Raw genomic sequence first — 26,062 nt, forward strand, 5'->3', positions numbered from 1 at the left:
CGTCAGACAGAAAAAGCAGAGAACCATATGATTTCATTGATATGTGGGATGTAAAACTGAAAACAACAAAAGAACAAGAAAAACAAATGAAGAAACAAAAACCCACAGACACAGACAATAGTTTAGTGGTTACAAGAGGGTAAAAGGGGGTGGGGGTGGTAGATGAGGGTAAAAGGGATCAAACATATGATGATGGAAAGAGAACTGACTCTAGATGGTGAACACACAATGTGATATATAGATGATGTTTCACAGAATTGTACACCTGAAATCTATGTAACTTTACTAACAATTGTCACCCCAATAAACTTTAATTTTAAAAAAAATGTCTACCTATAAGGGATTGGTTAGATTCATTGCATTAAATCCATACAATGGAATACTATACAGATATGAAAAAGTTGAAGCAGCCCGTTTGTCCCTGCTGCTTTTGCAGCTGCTGCCCCAGCGCTGGAGCTCAGCGAGTGATTCCGTTGATCATGTATGACTTGTAGCCATAAGAGGAAATACGAATCTCCTTCTGAGAGCAAAGGGGATCCACATAAGGAATTTAATCAACCACATATATGACCATAAGAAAGCATTTGTCGAATGACGTCATAGGAATGGCGGCAGCGGGGTGCACTTTCTGAGTTCTCTTCCAGATCTTATTACAAACGGGACCTATAACCCATCAAAGAACTCTTTGCTCATCACACAGAACAGATAAGAGACCCGTGGAAGGATTACTTGAAGATGCGCTAATTAGGCGAGCAGGGGAAGGAAGGAAGGGAGCGGAGTGAAACCGCGTGGGCCCGTGGCAGGGTCCCCGGGCAGCGGCGGCGGCGGCAGCAGCGAAAACCCGCGGTGGCACCCGCAGTTCCAGGCACGCAGGGGATCCCAGGGTGGAACGGAGAGCACAGAGACCAAGAGGTGGGCTCTTTCCCTGCGTCCCACGGCTGATCTCTTTCACCGGAGGGCAGCTAGTGGGCCCTAGGGCAGACAAAGAACACTGACTCCATACCTGGGCCCCTCCCCCCGGCTCTTCCAATCCTACCCCCGCCTTTCCAGAGACTTAATCTGGCCCCTGAACTGAGGAGTAGTGTCAGATTACAGAGGAGCCGTAGTAGTGCTCAGGCTCTGGGAAGACTGACAGGCAGCCCTGACCCAGGGAAGAGGTTGGGAAGAGTGTGATTTTGGCTGGGCTAGGAGAGAAGAGACTCCTCCACCACCAGCCACCACCTTTTCTGGCCTGTGGGAAGAGGGTGATGCGCGGCTGGGTTGGGAGAGAGAAGACCCCTCCATCCCCAGCCTGCACCCTTTCTGGCCTGCCTAGGGCGGGGCAAGGGCAACTGCCGAGACACTCCCAGGGATCAGCAGTAAGCAGCGGACTCAGCTCTGGGCTTTCAGCAGCTCAGAAATCTCCCGCCCAAAACCCCCCATACACACACACACTGAATAAGTGCCCTAAGACTCAGGAGTACTGGACACGGGGCTGGTGGTGCTACTCTCAGTGTGCATATGTTCAGGCAAGGCCAGAAACTGCACTGACTTTGTGAAAACTATCATCCAGACCCCTCAGGTCCACGCATTTAAATCTACAGTCCCAAAGTCACTCTGGGCACCAGGTGACCGGCTCTGCCTGCGCAATGGGCAGGGGGCTCTTTGGTACAGCAGAGGACAACCTGGACATTACTTGGTGGGCTTAAGCCAAGACTGGCACTGCTTTTTGTTTTGCTTTGTTTTGTTTTGTTTTGCTTTGTCTTTATATCTTTGATATCTTTGCCTGTGTCGAGTGGGGGTTATCGGGTGTTTTTACATGTGAATGTATTTGATTTTTTTCTTTGTTGTTGTTGTTGTTGTTGTGCTTGGTGATTTGCTTTGTTCTGAAACTGCCCTACCAGGGTCCACCTTAAGAGGCACAAGATTCAACATATCCAGAGGCCAATTCCAGACCAAACCAGAGTACTACTGTGTTTGACCTACAAGTCACACACCCAGAGGGAATTCTCTGCAGGCACTAGAGCCCATAGAGGCCAAACCACATTTAAGTGGTCAACCCTCACGCAGCAGAACGCCCTGCGGTGGGCAGAGACAAGTCTCACAACGAGTCAGCCTAGAAGTTAACCCCACCTACTCACAAGCAAAAAGCAATTAAAGATCTTCTTGGACAGGACAATATACACAGCACAAGAGTCACTTTTGGAGCACACGCAGAGGAGAAGAACGATGTAGTGCAAGTGAAATATAAAGGACACATACTACATAAGATAACCTAGCAAGAACTAAGAAATCTAGGGGATCTACCTAATACATCAAAGCAAACACAGAGAGTCTGCCAGAATGGGGAAACAAAGATACACTTCCCAAATAAAAGAACAGAAGAAACCTCCACAACTGGAACCAAATGAAGCAGAGGTAACAAACTTTCAGAGACAGAGTTCAGAAAACTGGTGATAAGAATGTTTAAGGAGCTTAGAGAAGACATAAAGAAGGATGTAGAAATCATAACGAACAACCAGTTAGAACTAAAGAACACAATTACCGAAATTAAGAACTCACTTGAGGGAATTACCAGCAGGTTAGATGAAGCAGAGGATCGAATCAGCGACTTAGAAGACAAGGTAGCAGAGATCACCCAAACGGAACAACAGAAAGAAAAAAGAATAAAAAACAATGAGGATGGCTTAAGAGACCTCTGGGATAACATCAAGCGCAACAACATGCGCATCATAGGAATACCAGAAGTTGAAGAGAGGAAGCAAGGGATTGAGAACATATTTGAAGTAATAATGTCCGAAAACTTCCCCAACCTGATGAAGGAAACCAACATACAAGCCCAGGAAGTGCAGAGAGTTCCAACCAGGATAAATCCAAACAGGTCCACACCAAGACACATTATAGTTAAAATGGCAAAGCTTAAAGACAAAGAGAGAATCCTAAAAGCAGCAAGAGAAAGACAGAGGGTTACATACAAGGGAACTCCCATACGACTATCAAATGACTTTTCTACAGAAACATTGAAGGCCAGGAGGGAGTGGCAGGAGATACTCAAAGTGATGGAAAACAAAGGCCTACAACCTAGATTGCTTTATCCAGCAAGGCTATCGTTTAAAGTTGATGGAGAGATAAAGAGCTTTCCAGAAAAAAAATAAGCTAAAGGAATTTATTACCACCAAGCCAGCATTGCAAGAAATACTAAAAGGACTTCTGTAAATAGAAAAAAGATCAAAACAACCTAACTACAAATTTTAAAATGGCAATAACTATGTACCTATCAATAATCACTTTAAAGGTGAACGGATTAAATGCTCCAATCAAGAGACATAGGGTGGCTGACTGGATAAGAAAGCAAGACCCTTGTATATGCTGTATACAAGAGACTCACCTCAGAACAAAAGACACACACAGGCTGAAAGTGAATGAAGGTTTGCATATTTCATGCAAATGTAAATGAGAAAAAAGCTGGAGTTGCAATACTTATATCTGACATAATAGACTTTAAAATGAAGAACATATTAAAAGGTAAAGATGGGCACTATATAATAATAAAGGGATCGATCCGACAACAGGACATAACCCTAGTAAACATCTATGCTCCCAACATAGGAGCACCTAAATATATAAAACAGGTACTGACTGACATAAAGACAGAGATCAACAGTAACACTATCATGGTAGGGGATTTCAACACACCTCTGACAACAAGGGACAGGTCTTCCAGACAGAAAATCAATATGGAAACAACAGCCTTAAATGATACATTGGACCACTTGGATTTAATCGATATTTTCAGAACATTTCACCTCAATGCTGCAAAATACACGTTTATCTCAAGCGCACATGGAACATTTTCCAAGATGGACCATATGTTAGGCCACAAAACAAGTCTTGATAAATTTAAGAAAATTGAAATCATACCAATTGTCTACTCTGATCACAATGCTATGAAATTAGAAATGAACTACAGGAAAAAAACTGGAAGACACACCAATTCATGGAGGCTGAATAACTTATTACTAAATAATGAATGGGTCAAGCAGGAGATCAAGGAAGAAATCAAAAGATATCTCGAGACAAACGAAAATGAAAACACGACGACCCAAAATCTATGGGATGCCGCGAAAGCAGTCCTAAGAGGGAAATTCATAGCTTTGCAGGTCTACCTAAAGAAACAAGAAACATCACTAATCAACAGTTTATCTTCACATTTAAGGGATCTGGAAAAAGAACAGCAAAATAAGCCCAAAGGGAGCACAAGGAAGGAGATAATAAAGATCAGAGCAGAAATAAATGAAATAGAAACCAGAAAAACAATACAAAAGATCAATGAATCCAAGAGCTGGTTCTTAGAGAAGATAAACAAAATTGACAAACCTTTAGTCAGACTCATTAAAAAAGAGAGAGAGAGGACCCAAATTAATAAAATCAGAAATGAAAGAGGAGAAGTGACAACGGACACTGCAGAAATACAAAAAGTTTTAAGAAATTACTATGAGCAACTATATGCCAACAAATTTGACAATCTGGAAGAAATGGACAATTTTCTAGAGGCGTACAACCTTCCAAGACTAACTCAAGAAGAAACAGAAAACCTGAATAGATTGATTACCACCAGGGAAATTGAATCAGTAATCAACAGTCTCCCAACAAACAAAAGCCCTGAACCAGATGGCTTTACAGGTGAATTTTGCAAAACGTTCAAAAAAGAATTATCACCTATTTTCCTCAAGCTCTTCCAAAAAATCCAGAAGGAGGGAACACTCCCAAACACTTTTTACGAAGCCACTATCACCCTGATCCCAAAATCAGACAAAGACACCACAAAAAAAGAAAACTACAGGCCAATATCTCTAATGAACATAGATGCAAAAATCCTCAACAAAATATTCGTGAACAGAATTCAGCAATATATTAAAAAGATCATACACCATGATCAAGTGGGATTTATCCCTGGTATGCAAGGGTGGTTCAACATCCACAAATCAATTAATGTGATACACCACATTAACAAAATGAAAAATAAAAATCACATGATCATATCAATAGATGCAGAAAAAGCATTTGATAAAATCCAACAGCCATTTATGATAAAAACCCTTAAGAAAGTGGGAATAGAGGGATCATATCTCAACATAATAAAGGCCATATATGACAAACCCACAGCTAACAGCATACTCAATGGGGAGAAGCTAAAACCATTCCCCCTAAGATCAGGAACAAGGCAAGGTTGCCCACTATCTCTGCTTCTATTCAACATAGTGCTGGAAGTTCTAGCCACAGCAATCAGACAAGAAAAAGAAATGAAAGGCATCCAAATTGGTAAGGAGGAAGTAAAATTATCATTATATGCAGATGATATGATACTATATATAGAGAACCCTAAAGACTCCACCAAGAAGCTATTAGAGCTGATAGATGAATTTAGTAAAGTAGCAGCATACAAAATTAATATTCAGAAATCAGTTGCATTTGTATATACCAATAATAAAACATCAGAAGGAGAAATTAAAAAAACAATCCCATTTACAATTGCTCCAAAGACTATAAAATACCTGGGAATAAATTTAACCAAAGAAGTAAAAGATCTGTACTTAGAAAATTATAAGACACTGAAGAAAGGAATGAAAGAAGATATAAATAGATGGAAACACATATCATGTTCATGGATAGGAAGAATTAATACAGTTAAAATGTCCATACTGCCTAAGGCAATATACATATTCAATGCAATTCCTATCAAACTACCAATGACGTTTTTCACAGAAATAGAACATATAATCCTAAAATTTATATGGGACCATAAAAGACCCTGTATAGCCTCAGAAATAAGAACAAAGTGGGAGGTATAACAATGCCTGACTTCAAATTATACTACAAGGCTACAGTAATCAAAACAGCATGGTACTGGCATAAAAACAGACACATAGATCAATGGAACAGAACAGAGAGTCCAGAAATAAATCCACACCTATATGCCCATTTAATCTACGACAATGGAAGCAAGAAGGTATGATGGGGTAAAGACAGTCTATTCAATAAATGGTGCTGGGAAACCTGGACAGACACATGCAAAAAAATCAAGCTGGACCACCTCCTTACACCATATACAAAAATAAATTCAAAATGGCTTAAAGACTTAAATGTAAGATCTGAAACCATAAAATACCTAGAAGAAAATATAGGAAGAAACTTCACAGACATTACCCGGAGTAAGATTTTTACTGATCTATCCCCTCGCGTGAGGGAAATAAGAGAAAAAATAAACATGTGGGATTATATCAAACTAAAAAGTTTTTTCACAGCAAAGAAAACCATCAATAAAACAAAAAGGGATCCTACTGAATGGGAAAAGATATTTGCCAATGATATATCTGATAAGGGATTAATATCACAAATCTATGAAAAACTCACTCAACTCAACTCCAAAAAAACAAACGACCCAATTAAAAAATGGGCAGAGGACTTGAAGAGACATTTTTCTAAAAAGGACATACAGATGGCAAACAGACATATGAAGAAATGCTCAACCTCACTAACCATCAGAGAAATGCAAATAAAAACCACAATGAGATACCACCTCACCCCAGTCAAAATGGCTATCATCAATAAATCAACAAACAACAAGTGCTGGCGTGGATGTGGAGAAAAGGGAAGGCTTGTGCACTGTTGGTGGGATTGCAGATTGGTGCAGCCACTATGGAAAACAGTATGGAGGTATCTCAAAAATCTGAAAATGGAACTACCCTATGATCCAGTAATTCCACTCCTAGGTATCTATCCGGAGAAATCCAAAACTCCAATTCAAAAATCTTTATGCACTCCTATGTTTATTGCAGCACTATACACAATAGCCAAGACATGGAAACAACCGAAATGCCCATCGGCAGATGACTGGATTAAGAAACTGTGGTACATTTATACAATGGAGTATTACGCAGCCATAAAGAAGAAAGAAATCTTACCATTTGCAACAACATGGATGGACCTAGAGAACATTATGTTAAGTGAAATAAGTCAGACAGAGAAAGATAAGTACCATATGATCTCACTTATATGTGGAATCTAAGGAAAAGAATAAGTGAATGAACTAATCAGAAACAGTTTTGGAGACAAAGAGGAAAAACTGAGGGTTGCTAGATGGGCGAGGGGGGTGGGGGTAAGGGGGAGGGTGAGGGGATTATAAAACAATCAGTAACCACAAGATGGCCACGGGGTTTTGAAAATTAATCTGGGGAACGTAATTTAGTGGTTACCAGAGGGTAAGGGGGTTGGGGGTTGGGAGATGAGGGTAAGGGGGATCAAATATATGGTGATGGAAGGAGAACTGACTGGGTGGTGAACACACAATGTAATTTATAGATGATGTGATACAGAATTGTACACCTGAAATCTATGTAATTTTACTAACAATTGTCACCCCAATAAATTAAAAAAAAAAAAGTTGAAGCAGACAAGTACGTATTTGCCTGAAAGGTGTCAAGTATGTATTGCTGTGTGAGAAGCCAGTGGTAAAAACAGTATTAATAATTTGATCTCATTTTTATAAAACAAAACATATTAATATACACATAAAAGATTCTGAAAAAGTATACATAAAAGTGTTAAAGATGGTGAGCTCTTGGGAGGGAGATTGTAGGAAGCTTTTATGTAATGTTTGAATTTTGAAGAGCAGGCATTAATTTTATTATAGGGATAAAAATAAATATTTGTTTCAATCTGTTCCACTGTAAGTGAACACATGGGGAGCTTTTTTCCACTTGCCTGCCACCTTTCCATAACTTAGTTCATACATATATTCCTGGCCTGTAATCTAATAAACGTTGTCAAAATTCTATCAAGGAGTGATTAAGAGACAACTCACCATTAAGACTCCAAAATGGGTGAGGTGGTCACAATGACAGATTGTATAATTTATATTTGTTTCCTTTACTTTACAGCCTGATGAATTCCATCCACCTCGCCCATCTGTAGGAGACAGAAGGAAATTTCAAAGCGAGTTTGTTTTTCTCAGAAATATGTAACTTTTTATTACATGCACCTTCCAAACGTGTCTTATAATTAGTATTGTTTTTTAAGACAGCAAGATAGGGGTATAATTGAACAGTGAAATTAAATTAAGTCTAGTAGGTTAAATTGATTTTGTGGAGACTTCATAAATGCCATAACTTCTTGGCTCTCACTTTTCTCATTCTTGTACAGATTATGACAGACTAGTCACAAGCAATAGTCCTGCAACCATGCTGGAATGACAGAGTAAGGACTGGGTTTTTTTGTTTGTGTGTTTGTTTTTGTTTCTGTTTTTGTTTTTAAGTAACACAAATAGGAAACAGGTAGATTTAGAACTTCTTTTTTTTTTTAAAGATTTTATTGGGTAAGGGGAACAGGACTTTATAGGGGAACAGTGTGTACTTCCAGGCCTTTTTTCCAAGTCAAATTGTTGTTGTTCTTTCAATCTTAGTTGTGGAGGATTGAAAGTTGCAGGGGGGCACAGCCCACCATCCCTTGAGGGAGTCGAACCGGCAACCTTGTGGTTGAGAGGACGCATTCCAACCAAAGAAGCCATCCGGGAGGCAGCTCAGCTTACGGTGCCATGTTCAATCTTAGTTGCAGGGGGCAGAGCCCACCATTCCTTGAGGGACTCGAGGAGTTGAACTGGCAACCTTGTGGTTGAGAGCCCACTGGCCCATGTGGGAATGGAACCAGCAGCCTTCAGAGTTAGGAGCATGGAGCTCTAACTGCCTGAGCCACCGGGCCGGCCCCGAGATTTAGAACTTTTTAAAAGACATGAGCTATGGAATATAGGTTTACACTTGGGCCTACTCGGTGGGACTGGAACAAACATCTGAAACAGCCACTTCAACCCAGAATTCAAATGATCTCAAGTGCTTTGCACTGAAGTCAGGTCATGATCTGGAGCTCTTTAGGGCCAATTAAAGCCTCTGGTCTACTTGACCTGCTGAGTTTCTCACTCCTGAGCATATTCGGGGTTCTAAAACCAACCCTCAAATTTTCATAACCTATAGATCTCAGGTACCAGACCAGATTTAGAGTAGAACCTCCAGGGTAACACCAGACCAGAGAAGTTATTCTAGGGCAGACAGCTAAGTATGGCCAAAATTTGTCCATCCAGAATGACTCCATAGATTACAGAGGTTCTGAATCCATGGACCTGAATCCATGGAGGGTTGGGGGCAAAGGGTAATCTAGAAGGAGCCCAGGAATTGGCATTAATGAACACACAGATCAACTTATTGAGGCTGTGAGGGCAAAGCTCATCATTTTACAGGACTCTTATCCTGGGAGATTTAGAGGAGATCAGAAAAGGACAGTGCTATCTCTGTTGTAGGAATGGAATAGTATTTCCACATCCCATGGAGTCGAATGGGAAGAGACTGTCCCTTTTCTCCAGGCACAGGTTTCCAGGCACAGCTTTCACAGGTGGAAAGACTGGTCACATAGCCACTCCTGGCATTTCCTGGAAATTGATTCTGTGTGAGTATTCTCTGAGATTTGTCAATATCCCTAGAGATTCCAGTGGAGATGGCAAGCTCATTCAGCAATCCCATCCCCAACCCTTTCTGTTACTGACCCAAAGATTCAAGCAGGAAGGGTCCTTAGAGACCAACCAGGATAACCCTCACTGAACAGATAAAAAGATTGGGGCCCCAAGAGAGTAAATGGACTATCCCAGGACACAAAGTCAGGCTAGAAGAGATGAAGAAAACAAGGGAAGGAGCTAGTAAACGTTGCAAATCTCCGCGGGAAACCACGATGTTCATTCCTCAACTGTCTTCAAACAGCTCGAGGCTACTCTGCATTGGATCTTCCAACTTTCTTCCAACTTTGCGTATCTCCGAGTTGTGTGAGGTTTTGATATACCAAATAAATCTCTTATCAAAAAGAAAGTGTTTTTTAAACTCCCATGCTCTAATTACTTATAAAACTCATATTTGTATCAGAGTTCTCTGTAGGGTCTGATAAGACAGTAGTTTCCATGCAACTCCCTCCCTACAACTGCCAAATAGGAGAATGGTCAGGGGCAAAGTCTCATTTAGAGCCAAAGACAAAGCTTACTAAGAAAGATACTTACCGTTATTCCCAAAGTCCCAAAATGCACATTGAACTTGATCATAATTCTAGAAAAAAGAAAAATTAGACATAAGCACCTTTCTTTGTGATAGTTACCACACAATGACAACTAGACAGAGGTATTTTTTTCTCAATGTTTTTTCAAACAGTAGATACACACACACACACATGCACGCACTCACGCACGCACACCCACCATTTGTGAGTTGGTTTTAAGACTAACCCCAAGTGACTTGGGATTTACAAGTGAGGAAATAGCATGTTACTGCATGGTGATCTGGTGTGTGTCCTTTAAAATATTTGGTAATATAGGTATTTTCCACACCCTCCTGGTGCTAGGCCCAGGAGGAGGCTGTGGATGGTCGGTGCAGGTCTGATGTGTAGTAGGTGTTCCTGTGGAACTTTGGAATTTGGGGCCCACAGATGACATCAAGCCTTATAGACACAAGGTTGAGCTGCCTTCTTATTAGGCCTAATGAGCATTCCTGAGGCCTCACCATCTCCTACAATCTCCAGGACTGGAGACAATAAGAAATTGGTTATTGAGGGAATGCTTGGAGTGCTGTGTCCCAGCTGGAATTAAGAGATCTTAACCATCTAACATGTTTCATTTGGTATCTGTTTTGTTTTGTTTTGTTTTATTTCCCTCTCTCACTCTTCCTTCTTCCCTTCTAGAAGTAAGACTTATGAAAAGTATGCTGTGCCATATGATCTTTTAGATTGGGAATGAAGGAAGCTATTAAAACTTCACACTGGACATACATTAACATCAAAAAGTGTAATAGTAGTTCATTCTTACACTATGATTAAATTTGATCATTTAGTAATATATACCTTATGTTATGCCATATGACTATGGTTTTAAACCTTTGGTGATATTTAATACAAATTTTCATGCTCTTGATGGAAATTCAAAGGATAAAAATGTTCAATTATTTTGAATTGAGTTGTTTGCCTCACTCAAAAATAAATGGGAAAAAAAATAAATGGAATTAAATGCCATTTAGTATGATGGGACAACCAAAAGATCCACCTGGCCCTAGCCACTCTCCTGTTAATCTGTCACAGTGCTAGAAGCCCACCATTAGTTATCCCATTAGGCTAAGGGCATTATTTCTTACAAAGCCCCAGTTACAACACACCTCAGCTACCCGGAATGGGATAATCTTCATTAAGTCTTAGATCATATCTGTTAATTAACCAATTATTTTTAATGGGAAAATCATGGAGGAATTCTGAAGCGTTTTTATTCTGAGATGAAAATGGATATGTTACCTGGTTTCCTTCAATATGTTGCAGAGTAATGACCACTGGGTCAGCCAAATTTTGAATGGATGTATCTGAAATGCTGGCACTCACAACATAAGTGGTTAATGCTTTAGTGATGTTTTTGGTCTATAGATGAAGCATAAGAAAGAGGAGTTCAGGTGCTAAATTTCTAATTTTGGCGTGTTAATAATCAATCTAGAATTTTGAAGTACTACACAGCATTAAGTATAGAAATATGGAAAACAAAATCACAAACTAAGAAAGAATTCTTAGAGGTCATTATCTCATCTCCTGTCTTCACATAAGGTCTCAATAATACCAAACTAGAACAATTCATTAATCCATCCATATATCCAAATATGTATCCAACGAGCATTGGTTTTGTGCCTGCTACTCACTACTGCAACAAAATGAAATTATTCCCTACTTTGATAACTCACTGGACCTGATATATCCCAACTTACCCCAGTTCTAACCCTCAATCATTCTTACTTACTTTTAGGGAGCCTTTCCTGATAAGGAACATAAATTCATCATGGGTGAGTTATAAGTCGCTTCCTATTCCATTTTCACTGGAGGTGGAAGCAGGTTGATCAACATCCAGCTTGGAACAAGTCTCTGAGGGCATTTATCTCCTCCCTAAGGTACCACAAACTCTGAGGCCAGAGCATAGATGTTGTGTGTCCTGGTGTCCCCCACATGGCCTAGCACACAGCAGGTATTTTATTTTGTACCCACAGTGAGTCAGTAACTTTGTTAAGTGCTTTCTACATCCACTATCTTCAGTGTCCAATATAGGCATTTTTCAGTTAAACTGAGGCTTGGGAAAGCTCAAAAACTTGGACAAAGTTCAGACGGCTAGGGAGTGATATAGGGCAGGTATGCTTAACAAATGTTGGTTTAAAGGAAACAAACTAGAATGTAGCCATTGAGATATGGATCTTGCTAATTAACAGGGCCAAAGTGCCACATGCTAAGGCTGCAGGAGGGAAGGCAACTGGAGACTGCCTCTTCTGGGGCACACGTGAAGAGATGAGAGATAGGGCAGGTGTAAGACAGGAAGGAGAGGGAGCAAATCCTCTGAGGACTTGCCAAGAAAGCTTAGAGGAGGTGAGCCCAGGTGATGTCCCTTGGGGAGCCTACTGGGCCACTTTTACAAGATGCCAGGCCCTCATATTTCTGAACCCTGTGGCCACTGAGAACTGAATATTTGTGATCGCAGCCTGGGTCTCCACTAGGAAGGTCCTCACTTCCTGTTCCTGAACAGCTCTGTTCATCTAAAGCCAGCCTAATGGTTCACAGCTCCCTTCCAAGAGGAATTCCCCTGGAGTAGCCTGATGTAAAGGTGGATATGGTGGAAAGGGCCCTGGCTGACAGTCAAAAGACCAAGTGTGAGCCCAAGCCCTCCTATTCCTTGAAAGTCCCTTCCCCTTTCTGGGACATTGCTGACATGAAGGAAGGTGGACCAGGTGATATCTAACAGCCCTCCTAACTTAGTCTAAGAGATACAGTTGATACAGTTTTCTGTAGTAGAAAGGCCAAAGGAGGAGAAACACAGTGACCCAGGACTTAATTCACCTGTTCTCTGGCTTTATTTCCCTTACATACAAAATGGCGGCTGTGCAGGGAAAGAAACTAAATCATCTCTCACTCTTCCACCCTTCCACCCTTTGTGCTCTAGGCTCAAGTTTTACCTATTTCACTTCTGAATGTTTTTTGTTTTATTTTTGTTTGTTTGTTTGTCTAAGGAGGGCGCAGCTCACAGTGGCCCACGTGATGATCAAACCAGCAACCTTGGTGTTAGCACCATGCTCTAACCAATTGAGCTAACTGGCCACCCACTTCGGAATGTTTACAGAAGCTGTTCTCTCAGCCTGAAACACTCTTCCCTCCTTCTCCTTACTGTCTTTCATCTTCCAGCTCCTACTCAACCTCAGATCTCAGCTGACACCTCTCTTACATTAGGTCTTCCCTGATCTCCCAGACAAGGGTAGGTGCTATCCTCTATGCTTCCAGAGCCCCTTTACCGTACTGTACTTGCCTAATGCTTTGTCCCTCTCCCTTTGAACTGCCAGTAGTGGGGGAGTGGAGGAGGAGTTACATGTTTTCCAAGAGTGGTATCTGATCAACAATTTTAAAAGTAATATGTTGTAATGACAGTTAAGATTTTGATCAAAAGATGTGAGAGGAAGCAGTGTGAAAGTAAGGCTGTGAGAATCAGGACTCAGGGGGGAAAAGGTAGTTAAAGGGTGGCATCTATTGTAAGTGCTCACTCCCCAACAACCAGTGGCACAGGTCCCATTCTCGTGTCACCCCCTTCAATGTTAGAACCTTTAGGTCTCCGTTCTCCCCTATCAGACTGTAAGTTCCATGAATGCAGGCACGACGTCTCTCTTGCTTACCAGTGTATCCCCAGCATCCAGCACCATGCAGAACACATAGTAGGAATTCAGTAAATATTTGCTGACTGAATAAATAACTGTATGAATAAATGAATAAATTGTGTCACCTCCAGCAGGTTCTTTCCCCTCTCTGGGTCTCAATTTCCTTATTGGTAAAATGAGGAGATGGGACATTATGAATTATAAGAGGCTTCCAGCTCTGAATTTGATGACATGCTAGTTCTAATCCTTCTTCATCTGGTGCTATGACGTCTGTAGCCTAATTTTGGCAAAGAACCTTAATCCCTTTCAGTGGAAGGTGTTAGTGAATAAAAATTACTTATTAGGTGTGAAATCTATGCAAAACAAGTTTATCTTTTATTCCATGAGACAAGCACATCCCTCTGAAGAAAGAGAAAAATTACCAAAATAATGGCATCTCAGATGATAGAGAGAAATTACAAGCCTACCAAAATGGTCAGAGTGCTATGAATCACAATCTGAATTTTTATTAAAATTTTGTTATCACCTGGCTTGTTCTGGATCCAACCTAATTTTTTTCCATTAAAAAAGATCTAATAAATATCTACTGAAAACATGTTGGGTACTTAGTCCTGTGCTGGATGCCATGAAAAGAAAACATGTCTGAGCCATGACATATGCCACAACTTACTTAGAAAACTAAGCAGAAGTTTAAGACAAGAATATAAGCAGGGGGTGGGGAGGAGAGCAGGGGCTCTGGAACTCCAGGGAGGTTTCCTAGGTGAGATTTGAGCTAAGCTTACAGGAATAAATAGAATTTAGATATAGAGGGGAGTGGCTAGAGATTTCCAGTAGAACAGAATATCCTACAGACATAGCTGGAGATAATGTAATATATTTCAATTAGTATGTGGTATGGGTATATGGTATATTTAAGTTGGCCCAGTACAACCTCCCCAAAATAACTCTGTGAATATTTAACCATTAGAAATTCATTCTTTTGGATAGCCTCTTTAGAAAATACAAACACACCTGGGCAAGTTAATATACAGATCTATTAAATACTTGAACTTTGGAGTCAGACAGCCTGGGTTTGATTCCCAGCTGTGCCACTTCCTAGCTGTTTGACCTTGGGCAAAATTACATAACCTCTTTGTCTTACTCTGTTCAGGCTGCTATAGAAAAAAACTACAGACTGGGTAGCTTATAAGCAACAAAAATATATTCCTCATACTTCTGGAGGCCAGAAGTCCAAGATCATGGTGCCCGTATGGTAGGGTTCTGGTGAAAGCTCTATTTCTGGTTCATAGATGACACCTTCTTGCTGTGTCCTCACATGGTGGAAGGGGCAAGGGAGCTGTCTAAAGCTTCTTTTATAAAGACATAATCCCATTCATGAGGGCTCCATCCTCATGACCTAATCACCTCCGAAAGGACCCCATTTCTAATACCATCATCTTGGGGGTTAGGATTTCAACACAAGAATTTGGAGGGGACACAAACATTCAGACCATAGCATTCTTTGAGTCTCAGTTTCTTGTGAGAAGTATATGAGATAATAAGTGTAAATATTAATCATTAACGGTGATCGTCATCAACAACTTCATGCCAACTCTGATTACTGTCTTCCTAACCGTTAGATTGGACAGAGGCAGGCTGAAGGAATGGGCCTTTTGGTAGGTAGAGCCCCAAGACAGGAAAATAATAATAGCAATACAAACACATGGCACTTACTATGTGCCAGGCAATATCATAAGCACTTTATATGTATTAATTCCTTTAATCCTTCTATAGCCCAGTGAGGTGCTTCTATTATCCTGTTTTACATAGGAGGAATCTAAAGCACATGGAGGCTGAGTAACTTGCCCAAGATTACACAAGTAGATTATGGCATAGCCAGTTTTAAGTTCAGCCAGTCTGGCCCCAGAGCCTATGCTCTTAACCACTACATCACACTGTCTCTCTGTATTAATAATGGGCGAGGACTGGAGCCCTCAGAGAAAGTGCTATGGAGGTGATGAGAAGGAACAACAAATGCCTGCAGGCAAGTGTCCTGCTAGATACCACTCAGCTTCAAATAAATTGGCCTGAGAGAGTGGGCATGTTGGCTTTGAGGAAGCCAGCGAGATTAGGGAGGAAAACACTGACAAGCCGAAACGGCCTTTCTTCAGTAGAACTTGCTATTCTTTTCTGGCCTTAAAACATCCTGAGACCCCTGATTGGTCACTAGATAATCCTTAAGGTCCCTTCCAAAGCTGAAAAGCTGTGAAAATTAAAAACTGTGAAACATAATTAAAGTAGATGTTGATTCATGTTGAAGGCCAGGGGTTGTGCTGGGAGAACTTGTGGAATAAATCAGAGAGCATATTCTAAAATAAACAGAACACTATGAAAATAGCAAGAGTTCATAATTACTATGAGTCACTGTATGCCAATCTATGATAGTTACCAGAGGCAAGAACTTACCTTAAAGAGTGAAGTTTGGCCAAAGAAATTAAACAAGATGGTTTGTAAGTTGCTAAGTGGGATTCTTTTCCTCAGTGATTTAGGCAAATATATGGAAGCCAAAACCCTCCCCAGAGGGACTTCGCTTAGGTAAATCTGCCAAGAAAAGCCAGGAAATGAAAACTGGAATCATCACCCATGAACTTGAAATCCTCCTCACCTCCCACCCCAGCCCTAGCCTCAGTCCCAGAGTATCACGTGGAGGGCTGCAGGGTGCAAAGTAGCTCCACAAGCTATGCTCCACCTTCTACACACACACACACACACACACACACAGTACGTATACTCTCAGGTGCATGCTCGTGTACATGCACACACTCAAATCACAAGGTAAGACGTGACCTGGTGCACATAGACATGGACACACACATATCACTCTTTCCTTTCTAAATCTATCCTTGAGTTTCTCTCCTTTCGATTTGCTTCCACCGGGGTATTCATCGAGGTGGAAAGGGGAATGACAAATTAGGTGATTTGCCACGATTCTCAAAAATAAAGGCCACTCTTTGAAAGCAGGCCACTTTCTTCAACATACTCGTAATTATGAGAAGGGAAAAACAGAACAGAAATCCAATACAATGGCATTAGACACTTGCCCCATAGTTTATTCAGCAATGCTTTTGTTAAAAAGTGGGGCAAGAAAGTGACGTGTTAGGCCTTAAGAATTCTTCTAGAAAGCTCACTATCAGAAGAATTTGCTGATTTGACTGGTAATAGTATTTGATAAGAACTGGAACATTTTTGACTGTGAAAGGGGGCTTTACCTGTAATTACACTAGGATCACAGTTGTAAACCTGGACTCTCCCAGGCAAAACAAGGTATATGGAACTCTTATATGCATTCTTTCACTTAATCCTTCTATCAACTCTGAGAGGTATGTTGTATTATGCTGTCAGGAAATGGAAGGTCAGAAAGGTTAAGTGACTTGTCTAGGGTCACACAGCTGGGATATATTTTTACAAAAATATATGTGATTTTGGCTCACATTTTCCCCATTATCCATACTGCCTCTCAAGGTGCTATTATCTAGCTGGGTGCAACATGGGGAGATGAAATTTTATAATATTTCTAAAAATGACTTGTGAGCCCAAAAGCCATATGGCTCTTCTCCTGGCACAAATGAACTCTGTTAGGGCAATCAGGTACCATGGAGAGGTTATGATTTAGCTTCAACATGTAAGCAGTCTGGTACCAAGAATGTGATTGGGGTTAATTGGTTTGGTTCTCTGTCAAGATCTATAATAGAATTCCATATATGTAACCAAAACACAATGGGAAGTCAACATCTGTTTCCAGTATGGCCTAGTGACTCCTAATAGACTTGACCCTCCTGTAGAACAACTATACAAAATAACCATGACTCTCAGGCACTGGAAAATAAACAAAAGGAGGCAGATTCTGCAGAACAGTAGACACTTGGAAAAAGGTAACATCACAAGGTGAGTTAACTGTTTTTTGCAGCTTTTAGCCATCAAGCATGCTGAAACTAAAATTGTGAAGGATGCTCAAAACCTGCAGTCTCTCTGGCATAAAGAACCGAAAACAAAGGTCAGGACAATCACAGTCACTGAAAGGTCAGGGGTAAATCTTGGAGAAGAGAGAGGTGGAATAGGGGGAGCCAAAATTCTGTGTATCCACTCTGCCTGACCTCTAAACCACATATGCACAGGACAGACTCCAAATAAAGATAAAGGAACTTAACTGAGATTTGAGCTGCCGTTCAAAAAAGATAGAATCTACAGTTTGATTCCAACCAAGTTAATTGCCTAGTATAACAAAAATCAATACTCTTCAGAGGAACATAGTAGAATACAGAGTTTCCACAACATAACATTCACACTATCCAGGACATAATCCCAAATTACTCAATATGTGAAGAACAAACAAATGTGACCCATTTTTAACGAAAAGACAATGGAGATCAACTTTAAGATGACTCAGATGTTAGAATTAGCAGACAAGGATTTTAAAGCTGCTAGTATAAGTATGTGATACTTAAAATAAAATATGGTTGCAATTAATGCAAAAAGAGGAAATAACAGCAGAGAAACAGAAGCAAAGAGAGAACAAAATGGAAATTCTAGAACTGAAAATACAGTATCAAAATTTTTAAAATTATTGGATATGTTCAGTATTAACATGAAGATACAGTTAATGAACTTGAAGATCAATAGAAATAATGTTATCAGAAGAATAGGTAGTAAAGTTATTTTAAAACATGAACAGAGTCTCAGGAAACTATGGGGCAGCAGCAAAAAATCTTACAAATGTGTAATAGGAGTCCCAAAAGGAAAGAAGAGGAGATGGTGAAGAAATAGACCTACATTTACATGAGTATTTGATTTTTTTGTCAAAGGTGCCAAAGCAAGCCAAAGGGGAAAGAAAAGTCTTCCATAAATGGTGCTGGAATAACTAGACATCTATATAGAACAAAATGAACTCCAAACCATACACCACACCACACCTCACCCTATACACAAAATTTAGTCCAATTAGTTAGGGTTATAGTCTTAAACATACAGCTAAAACTATAGATTTTGTAAAGGAAAGGATAAGAAAATATCTTCATGACAGGCTGGTAGGCAAAGATTTCTTAGACAAGCCATATATTGTTATTCATAAAAGAAAAAAATGATAAGTTATACTACATCAAAATTAAAATTTATGCTCATTTTTTCATATGTCTATTGATTATTTGTATGTCTTCTTTGGAAAAATGTCTATTCAGGTCCTCTGCCCAGTTTTTTAATTGGATTATTTTTTGTTGTTGTTGAGTTGTATGAGTTCCGTATATATTTTGGATATTAGCCCCTTAACAAAGACATTGTTTGCAAAAATCCTCTCCCATTCTGTTGTGGATATATACACAATGGAATACTATTCTACCATAAGAAAATATGAAATAGTACCATTTGTGACAGCATGGATGGATCTTGAGATTATTATGTTGAGCGAAATAAGTCAGACAGAAAATGTCAAGAACCATATGATTTCACTGATATGTGGGATATAAAACTGAAAACAACAAAAGAACAAGACAAACCAATGAAGAAACAAAAACTCATAGACACAGACAATAGTTTAGTGGTTACCAGAGGGTAAGGGGGGAGAGGTGGTAGATGAGGGTGAAGGGGATCCAATATATAGTTATCGAAAGAGAACTGACTCTGGATGGTGAACACACAATGTGATACATAGATGATGTGATACAGAATTGTACACCTGAAATCTATGTAATTTTACTAACAATTGTCACCCCAATAAACTTTAATTTTAAAAAAAGATAAAAAAACTAAAACAAAACTTATGGTCATCAAAAGACACCATCGAGGAAATGAAAAGGCAAGCCACACAGAAAATATTCTCAAACATATATCTGATAAATGACTTATATCCAGAATATGTAAAAAAAATAAAATGCTTACAACTCAATAATAGGAAGACAAAAATTCAATTAAAAAAGGGGCAAAACATTTTACCAGATACTTCACCAAAGAAGACATACAAATGGCCAGGACAAAAATGAGGGGCAGCCGGATGGCTCAGTTGGTTAGAGCGCGAGCTCTCAACAACAAGGTTACCGGTTCAATTCCCACCATGGGATGGTGGGCTGCGCTCCCTGCAACTAAAGATTGAAAACGGCGACTGGGCTTGGAGCTGAGCTACGCCCTCCACAACTAGATTGAAGGACAACTATTTGGAGCTGATGGGTCCTGTAGAAACACAATGTCCCTCAATATTCCCCAATAAAATAAAATAAAATAAAATAAAATGAAAAATCACATCACTGACCACTTTAGAAAACAATATGATAGGTTCTTACAAATTTAAACATACATCGTATGAGCCAGCAATTCCATTTCTAGGTATTTAGTCAAGATGTATGAAAACATATGTCCACACAAACACTTTTACATGAATGTCCAATGTAGCATTATCATAATAGTCAAAAACTGGAAATAATCCAAACGTCCATCAATAGGAGAATAGACACACAAAAAAATCTGTGATATATCCATATAATATTACCAAGCAATAAAGAAGAATAATAGAAACAAAAGAATGAATCTCAACAACAACAAAAAAGCACGCTACATGAAAGAAACTTTCTACAAGACAGTACATACTATATAATTCCATTTAGATAAAGTTCTAGAACAGGCAAAACTATGGTGAAAAAATATCAGAATAGTGGTTGCTAATGGAGGCAGTAGTTTCAGGGATTGGCTGGGAAGAGGCATGATGGGACTTTTAGGAGTGATAGTAAAATTCTATATCATGATAGGGGTTTAAGTTACACAGATGTACACATTTGTCAAAATTCAGAGAACGTATACTTATAATTGGTGCCTTTCCCTGTATGTAAACTTTATGATTTTTTAAACTGTAAGTTTAAAAATGCTGCTCTCTCAAATTGTTTTGAGCATGTGTCGGCAACCTATGGCCTACCAAAGGCTGAGATACTGTGGTGTGGTGGAAAGGGCCCAGGCTTTAAAGCCAGCCAGACATCAGTTTGGCTGAGCCACTAGGCTGTGTGTCCTTGGGCAAGTTACTTAACTTCTCTATTTCCTTATCTGTACAAAGGAGGCAGTAGCACAATGCCCAGCATATAATAAGTGCTCCATAAATGATACCAAATAGTAAACGGACACCTGAGATGATTTCGGGTCACAGGGCCAAAGGTGGTATCACTGCACATCTTACGGGCACCATTCTAACCAAGATGTTAGGCTACTACGGGTTATATATGAATCTTCCCTGGGATATTTGTATTTTCATAAGGTCTGTTGAAGATTAAAACCTTACAAAAAGTGCCTCTTCTCCCTCCCAAGGAGTAAATGAATGGAGACCTAGAACAAGACTTGGCTGACTGGCTCTCCGTTCCCTGAGCTGCACTCACCTCAGGGTCTGTGCCTTCTTCGTAGGAGCGAATACTAAAGGCCATGCCTTCAAATGTGTGGTCCACTCGCAGGACAGCCAAAGCCAGGCTGGCCACCGTCAGATTTGCTGTCCTCCCAAAAAACTCCATCTTGTGACCAGCACGCTTGATTACCCTCAGAATTCTGCAAGGGAACACAGGTAGAGGAGAACATTTCTACTTTTTAAATGTAAAACCCATCCTCCTTACAAGAGTTCCTCAATGTGAGACTTTTCTTTGAGTTTTAATCACTATCTTTATTTTGTTTAGGAATTATTAGACAAGAGCACTGGCTTTGGAGTCAGACAGACTGAGGTCAAAATCTTAGCTCCTCTAATTTCTAATTATACTGGGCAAATAATATAACCTCATGGAGCTTTCATTTCCTCACCTACAAAGTCAGAGGTAATACTAGCACTCATCTCAAAAGATTGTCTTCAAGATTAAATGAAATTATTGCATATAAAGCCAGATCCTGCAGCACCTCATAGGTCAAGAACTTTGGATTTTATTCTACGTGTAACAGAAAGCCACTGAGTGGTTTTTCATTTTGGTTGTTTGTTTTTTTATTAGTTTCAGGTGTACAATGCAACATAACAGATGCCACTGAGTGGTTTTAAAAGCAAGAGGATGTCATGATCTGATATATGCATTAAAAGTTCATTCTGGCTGCTGTGTAGAAAATAGACCATAGAGAGGCAAGAGCAGAGCAGGGAGACCAATTAGTAGGTTATATAGAAAGTTAGCTGGGAGAAATGGGGCTAGGACTAGGGTGATGGTGGTGGAGATTGAGAGAAGTAGATGGATCCCAGGAAGATTTAAGGGATTAGAAAACTATGTACAGTGCCTCATGCAAGTCTTGGTTATTGATTGGTTGTGGGGTAGAAGGAGGTAACTAGGTTTATTCTCAAGTTTTTTGCTTGAGCATTGAGTGGATGCATTTTATAGAAATGGGGAACATTAGAGAAGCACCAGGGCTGGGGAAATAGATCAGAAGTTTGGTTTGCGGTAATTATTTATTTGGAAAGTCATTACCATTAAGATTCAGTTATAATTTGAATGCATTCTTTCACACTTGGGATTTGAGTAGGATGACCCCACTGTATGGTACTAACTGACTTTTCAATACACCACTACCTGACTTTTAACATTGGTGATTACTGTATGTTAAAAAAAATAATAACAAATATTTTAAATTTCATGAAATAATTTATTTTACCGAAGTATTAATACTCACTCATTGCTTACTTCATGCAGATCAGAAGCTGAATTGGTTTGCTTTCCCAAAGCAGCATCTATTATTTGTAATATAATCTGGGTTAGGTTCATACTTATCTCATCACATTGTGAAATATCAGATAATTTAGAAACAATAATCTTTGTTTCTTCTTCATCCAGAGAAGGGGATTCATTTATCAAATTTAAAATGTGCTCTGCAACATCATCTGCATTCTCTGGAGAAACAAAATCAAAATATAAAACCTGCATTAGTTAGTTTGGGGCCATGCTGTTCTGTTTCCTTTCCTTTAAAAAGTAAAGTAGTGAAATGCAAATACATAGCAAGGTAACAAAGTTTACAGAAGAAAAATGCTGGACCTCAATTTCTACAATAGATGGAGTCTCAGAAAGTAGCACACAAATCAAGTTTTTAGTCATTAAAATCCTTTTTTTTTTTAATACACCAGGGAAACTTTTTTGTCACTGAAGAATTATCTTGCAATTAGATTCTAATTAAGTCAAGACTTTTGAGTATTGGATTGAGTTAAGTAGATCCCACTTGTACTCAAATATCAGCAAACACTCGGTCTATGTTTTCATAATCAAGGGTGGTGATTATGTTTTTCTGTCAAGAACCAGCAGCCCACAGAAAAAAAAGCAAATATGGACCACATAACAAAAAAAAGCAACTTCATTAGATTTTTCTAGAGAGTAAGAACAATAGATATTAACTCGCCCACCTTTTCTTCACTTTTTATTATGGAAATTTTCAAACATGCACAAAAGCAGAAAGAATAGTCTGATGAATCCCCATGTACCTCATGAATCACCTAACTTCAACAAGTGTCAATGAAGAGCTAATATGATTTTATCTACACTCCCACCCACTTCCCCCCAACTCCAGATTATTTTAAAGTAAATCCCACATACCATATCATTTCATCCATAAATACTTCAGTATGCACTTCTAAAACAAAAGACCTTTGTTTGTCATAACCACAATACCAATATCATATCTTTAAAATTTTAGCAATAATATTCAAAATCATCAAATATCCAGTCAGTGCTCAAACGTCCTTAACTGTCTCATAAATGCTTTTTAAAAACTGTTTTTATTGTTGTTGTTTGAATCATTGTCCACGGTTTTTTGTTTGTTTTTTTGTTTGTTTGTTTTTAAGGAGGGCACAGCACACAGTGGCCCATGCGGGGATCGAACCAGCGACCTTGGTGCTACCAGTACCACGCTGTAACCAAATGAGCTAGCCAGCCACCCCTCATTGCCTACTTTTAAAGTTAAGAGCTTGTTAAACAAATACAACACAAATTAGATTTTAGTTCAATACAACACATATAAAGCTGAGCTCCCTTGTGGTACCCTCCTAGCTTAAAGTACTCACATTCAAGTCCAGTAATCAAAATATAATGGAAAATAATTGAAAAATACAATCTGTTGAGAAAGATTCCAGAGAGATATTACACTCATAACACACTTAACCCAGGTTACATTACAAATAAACAACTCTGGGAAAACAAAATAATAAAGCATGAACATCATTCTCTCTCTCTCTCTTTCTCTTTCTCTCTTTCTCCCTCTATTTTAGTGTGCTTCGCAGTTGGCAGTATCTCCCCAAATCTCTGTCCTACCCCAAGCCTCCCACCAAGTTTATCCCCAACACAGCCTATACAGGCTATTTTTGTCTTTCTTCCTTTTCATCTAATTTTTTTGCTTTATATGCATTCTCTCTCTTTGTCTCTCTCTCTCTCTCTCTCTCTCTCTCTCTCTCTCTCTCTCTCTCTCTCTCTCTCTCTCTCTCTCTCTCAACAATTCTTTGTCATTGTCAATGTAAATTAAGCAATCTTAACTGAGATCCTCTCAACTCCCCCTCCCTAACCATGACCCCACTCTGCCCAACAATGGCTTACATAAGAACTGAGTCAACAGAGAGTTCTCTCTGAGGAGATGGAGGGAAGCAGGGAGATTGAACAAGACTGTACTAATTACATCCAAATTAACATTTTGTCCCTGTTACATCTATCTTCTGATCACTTAAAGAAACTGAGAAAAATATACGACTAGGGATGGAAGAAAAGTATAGCATGCTCATTCACAGGTCTTTCCACTGCTGTTATTAAATTGTTCAGGCTTTCTTGTAAATGGGATAGCCGAGCTGCCTACCTGGGGTCATTATTCTTTGGGCTGCAGTGGTGTGATTTCACTTCATGCAATCTCTGCTGTGGCAGAATGAAAGTAAACAACAGGCCCCTAGGAGACTAACTATTTTGTAGAAAGTAATTCTAGACTTTTCATCTAGAGTTATATGGTTTTTAAGTAAAATTCAGGACAAGTTACACTCTGTGTAAAAATCTAAGTCCCCAAGCAAAGGCAATAAAAGGAATCTTCCCTTAATTGGTGTAAAATAAATAGATCCCTGTTGCTTAAAATGATTACAATTAATCTGATAGTAATTGCAACAATCAAAACAATATCTGTTATTTATCGTACAATTTTTATGAACAAGTATTCCAGTTCTCTACTCCTGCATAACAAACCACCCTAAAATTTAATAGTTTAAAACAACAATTTATTATTATCCCTTGTGGTGCTCTGCATTGATTGCGATCAGCTGAGCAGTTTTCACTTGGGTTCTCTCAAGCAGTTGCAATCAGATGGCAGCTGGGACTGGAGTCACCTTAAGGCTAGACTGGACGGGGAGTCCAAAATGGCTCCCTCACTTGGCTGTCAGTTGATGCTAGCATGGACTGGTCAGTTGGGTCAGTTGTTGCTGTTCCCTACACATGGCTTCTCTCAGTGGTTTAGGCATAGTGGTATGCTGGATCTGGCTTGTGGTGTACTGGAGCTAGCATGTATCACCAATTGTGTGAAAACCAATTGTTAAATTGTAGGAATTTTGTGAGCTGGTTGTTAAACACAGCCATCATTAAAAACTAAATTATATAAATTTGCAATTAAATAAAGTATATTAAAAATGATGGTGATACTCAAAACTTACCACTTCTTAATTATTTTGCCACATTTTAATAATCTATGCTCTTATTATTTTTTTATATCTGCTGTATCTGTGCATGTCTTACCAATTTCATGTTCCATGACTACATGTTGTAGTTTGTATGCAGCCGGAGTGAAGTATTACACCAAGGAAATCAGCAAATGCTATGAATCATTCTTTTTTTTGATAGAGCTGGTTCTTAAACATTTTCCAGCACACTGCTGTTTGAGCTTCTTATGGCATGGTGTATGGGCTCTGAGAGGAAGAATCCCAAATGAGAGTGTGCCAAGAAAAAGGAGGCAGAAACTTCCAGTCCTCTTGAAAGTTAGTGCCATAAATGGCGCAGTGTCACCACTGACAAATTCTATTGGGCTAAACCGACACAAGCCAGCCCTGATTTAACTCCCAGTTGACAAGGAGGGAATGAATCAATGGTGGGCATTTGGGAGACAAGATACCACAGCAAGGCATTATACATCATTTTCTCATTTAACCATCACAATAACACCACGTGGTATGTATTAATATTATCCCCTTTCTACAGATTAAGAAATAAAGACACAGAGGTTCTAACCCAGATTTAATCCAGGCCTGTTTGATTTCAAAGCTAGTGTTCCTCAATATCACTTTCTACTCCAGCATCTGTTCTTTAATCTCTTTTCTCTATGGTTTTGGGGGTTGGAAACACCAGTGCTTTGCAGTTCTCCCT

The 26,062-nt window shown here is 39.4% G+C and overlaps 1 protein-coding gene across 1 annotated transcript in view; it reads right to left on the bottom strand.

Annotated features, from left to right (window-relative positions):
* Nucleotides 1-26,062, bottom strand: part of ADGRG4 (adhesion G protein-coupled receptor G4) — a 108,701-nt gene that overhangs the window by 18,841 nt on the left and 63,798 nt on the right. The window contains exons 11-16 of the mRNA XM_033125427.1: nt 22,365-22,581; nt 21,110-21,272; nt 16,170-16,304; nt 11,347-11,466; nt 10,073-10,118; nt 7,844-7,947 (exon numbers count right to left, since the gene is read on the bottom strand). Coding sequence (XP_032981318.1) covers nt 7,844-7,947; nt 10,073-10,118; nt 11,347-11,466; nt 16,170-16,304; nt 21,110-21,272; nt 22,365-22,581 — 785 coding nt within the window. The remainder of the gene's footprint in view (nt 1-7,843; nt 7,948-10,072; nt 10,119-11,346; nt 11,467-16,169; nt 16,305-21,109; nt 21,273-22,364; nt 22,582-26,062) is intronic.

The sequence above is a fragment of the Rhinolophus ferrumequinum genome, chromosome X, assembly GCF_004115265.2.
Source record: "Rhinolophus ferrumequinum isolate MPI-CBG mRhiFer1 chromosome X, mRhiFer1_v1.p, whole genome shotgun sequence".
Classification (NCBI taxonomy): Eukaryota; Metazoa; Chordata; class Mammalia; order Chiroptera; family Rhinolophidae; genus Rhinolophus; species Rhinolophus ferrumequinum.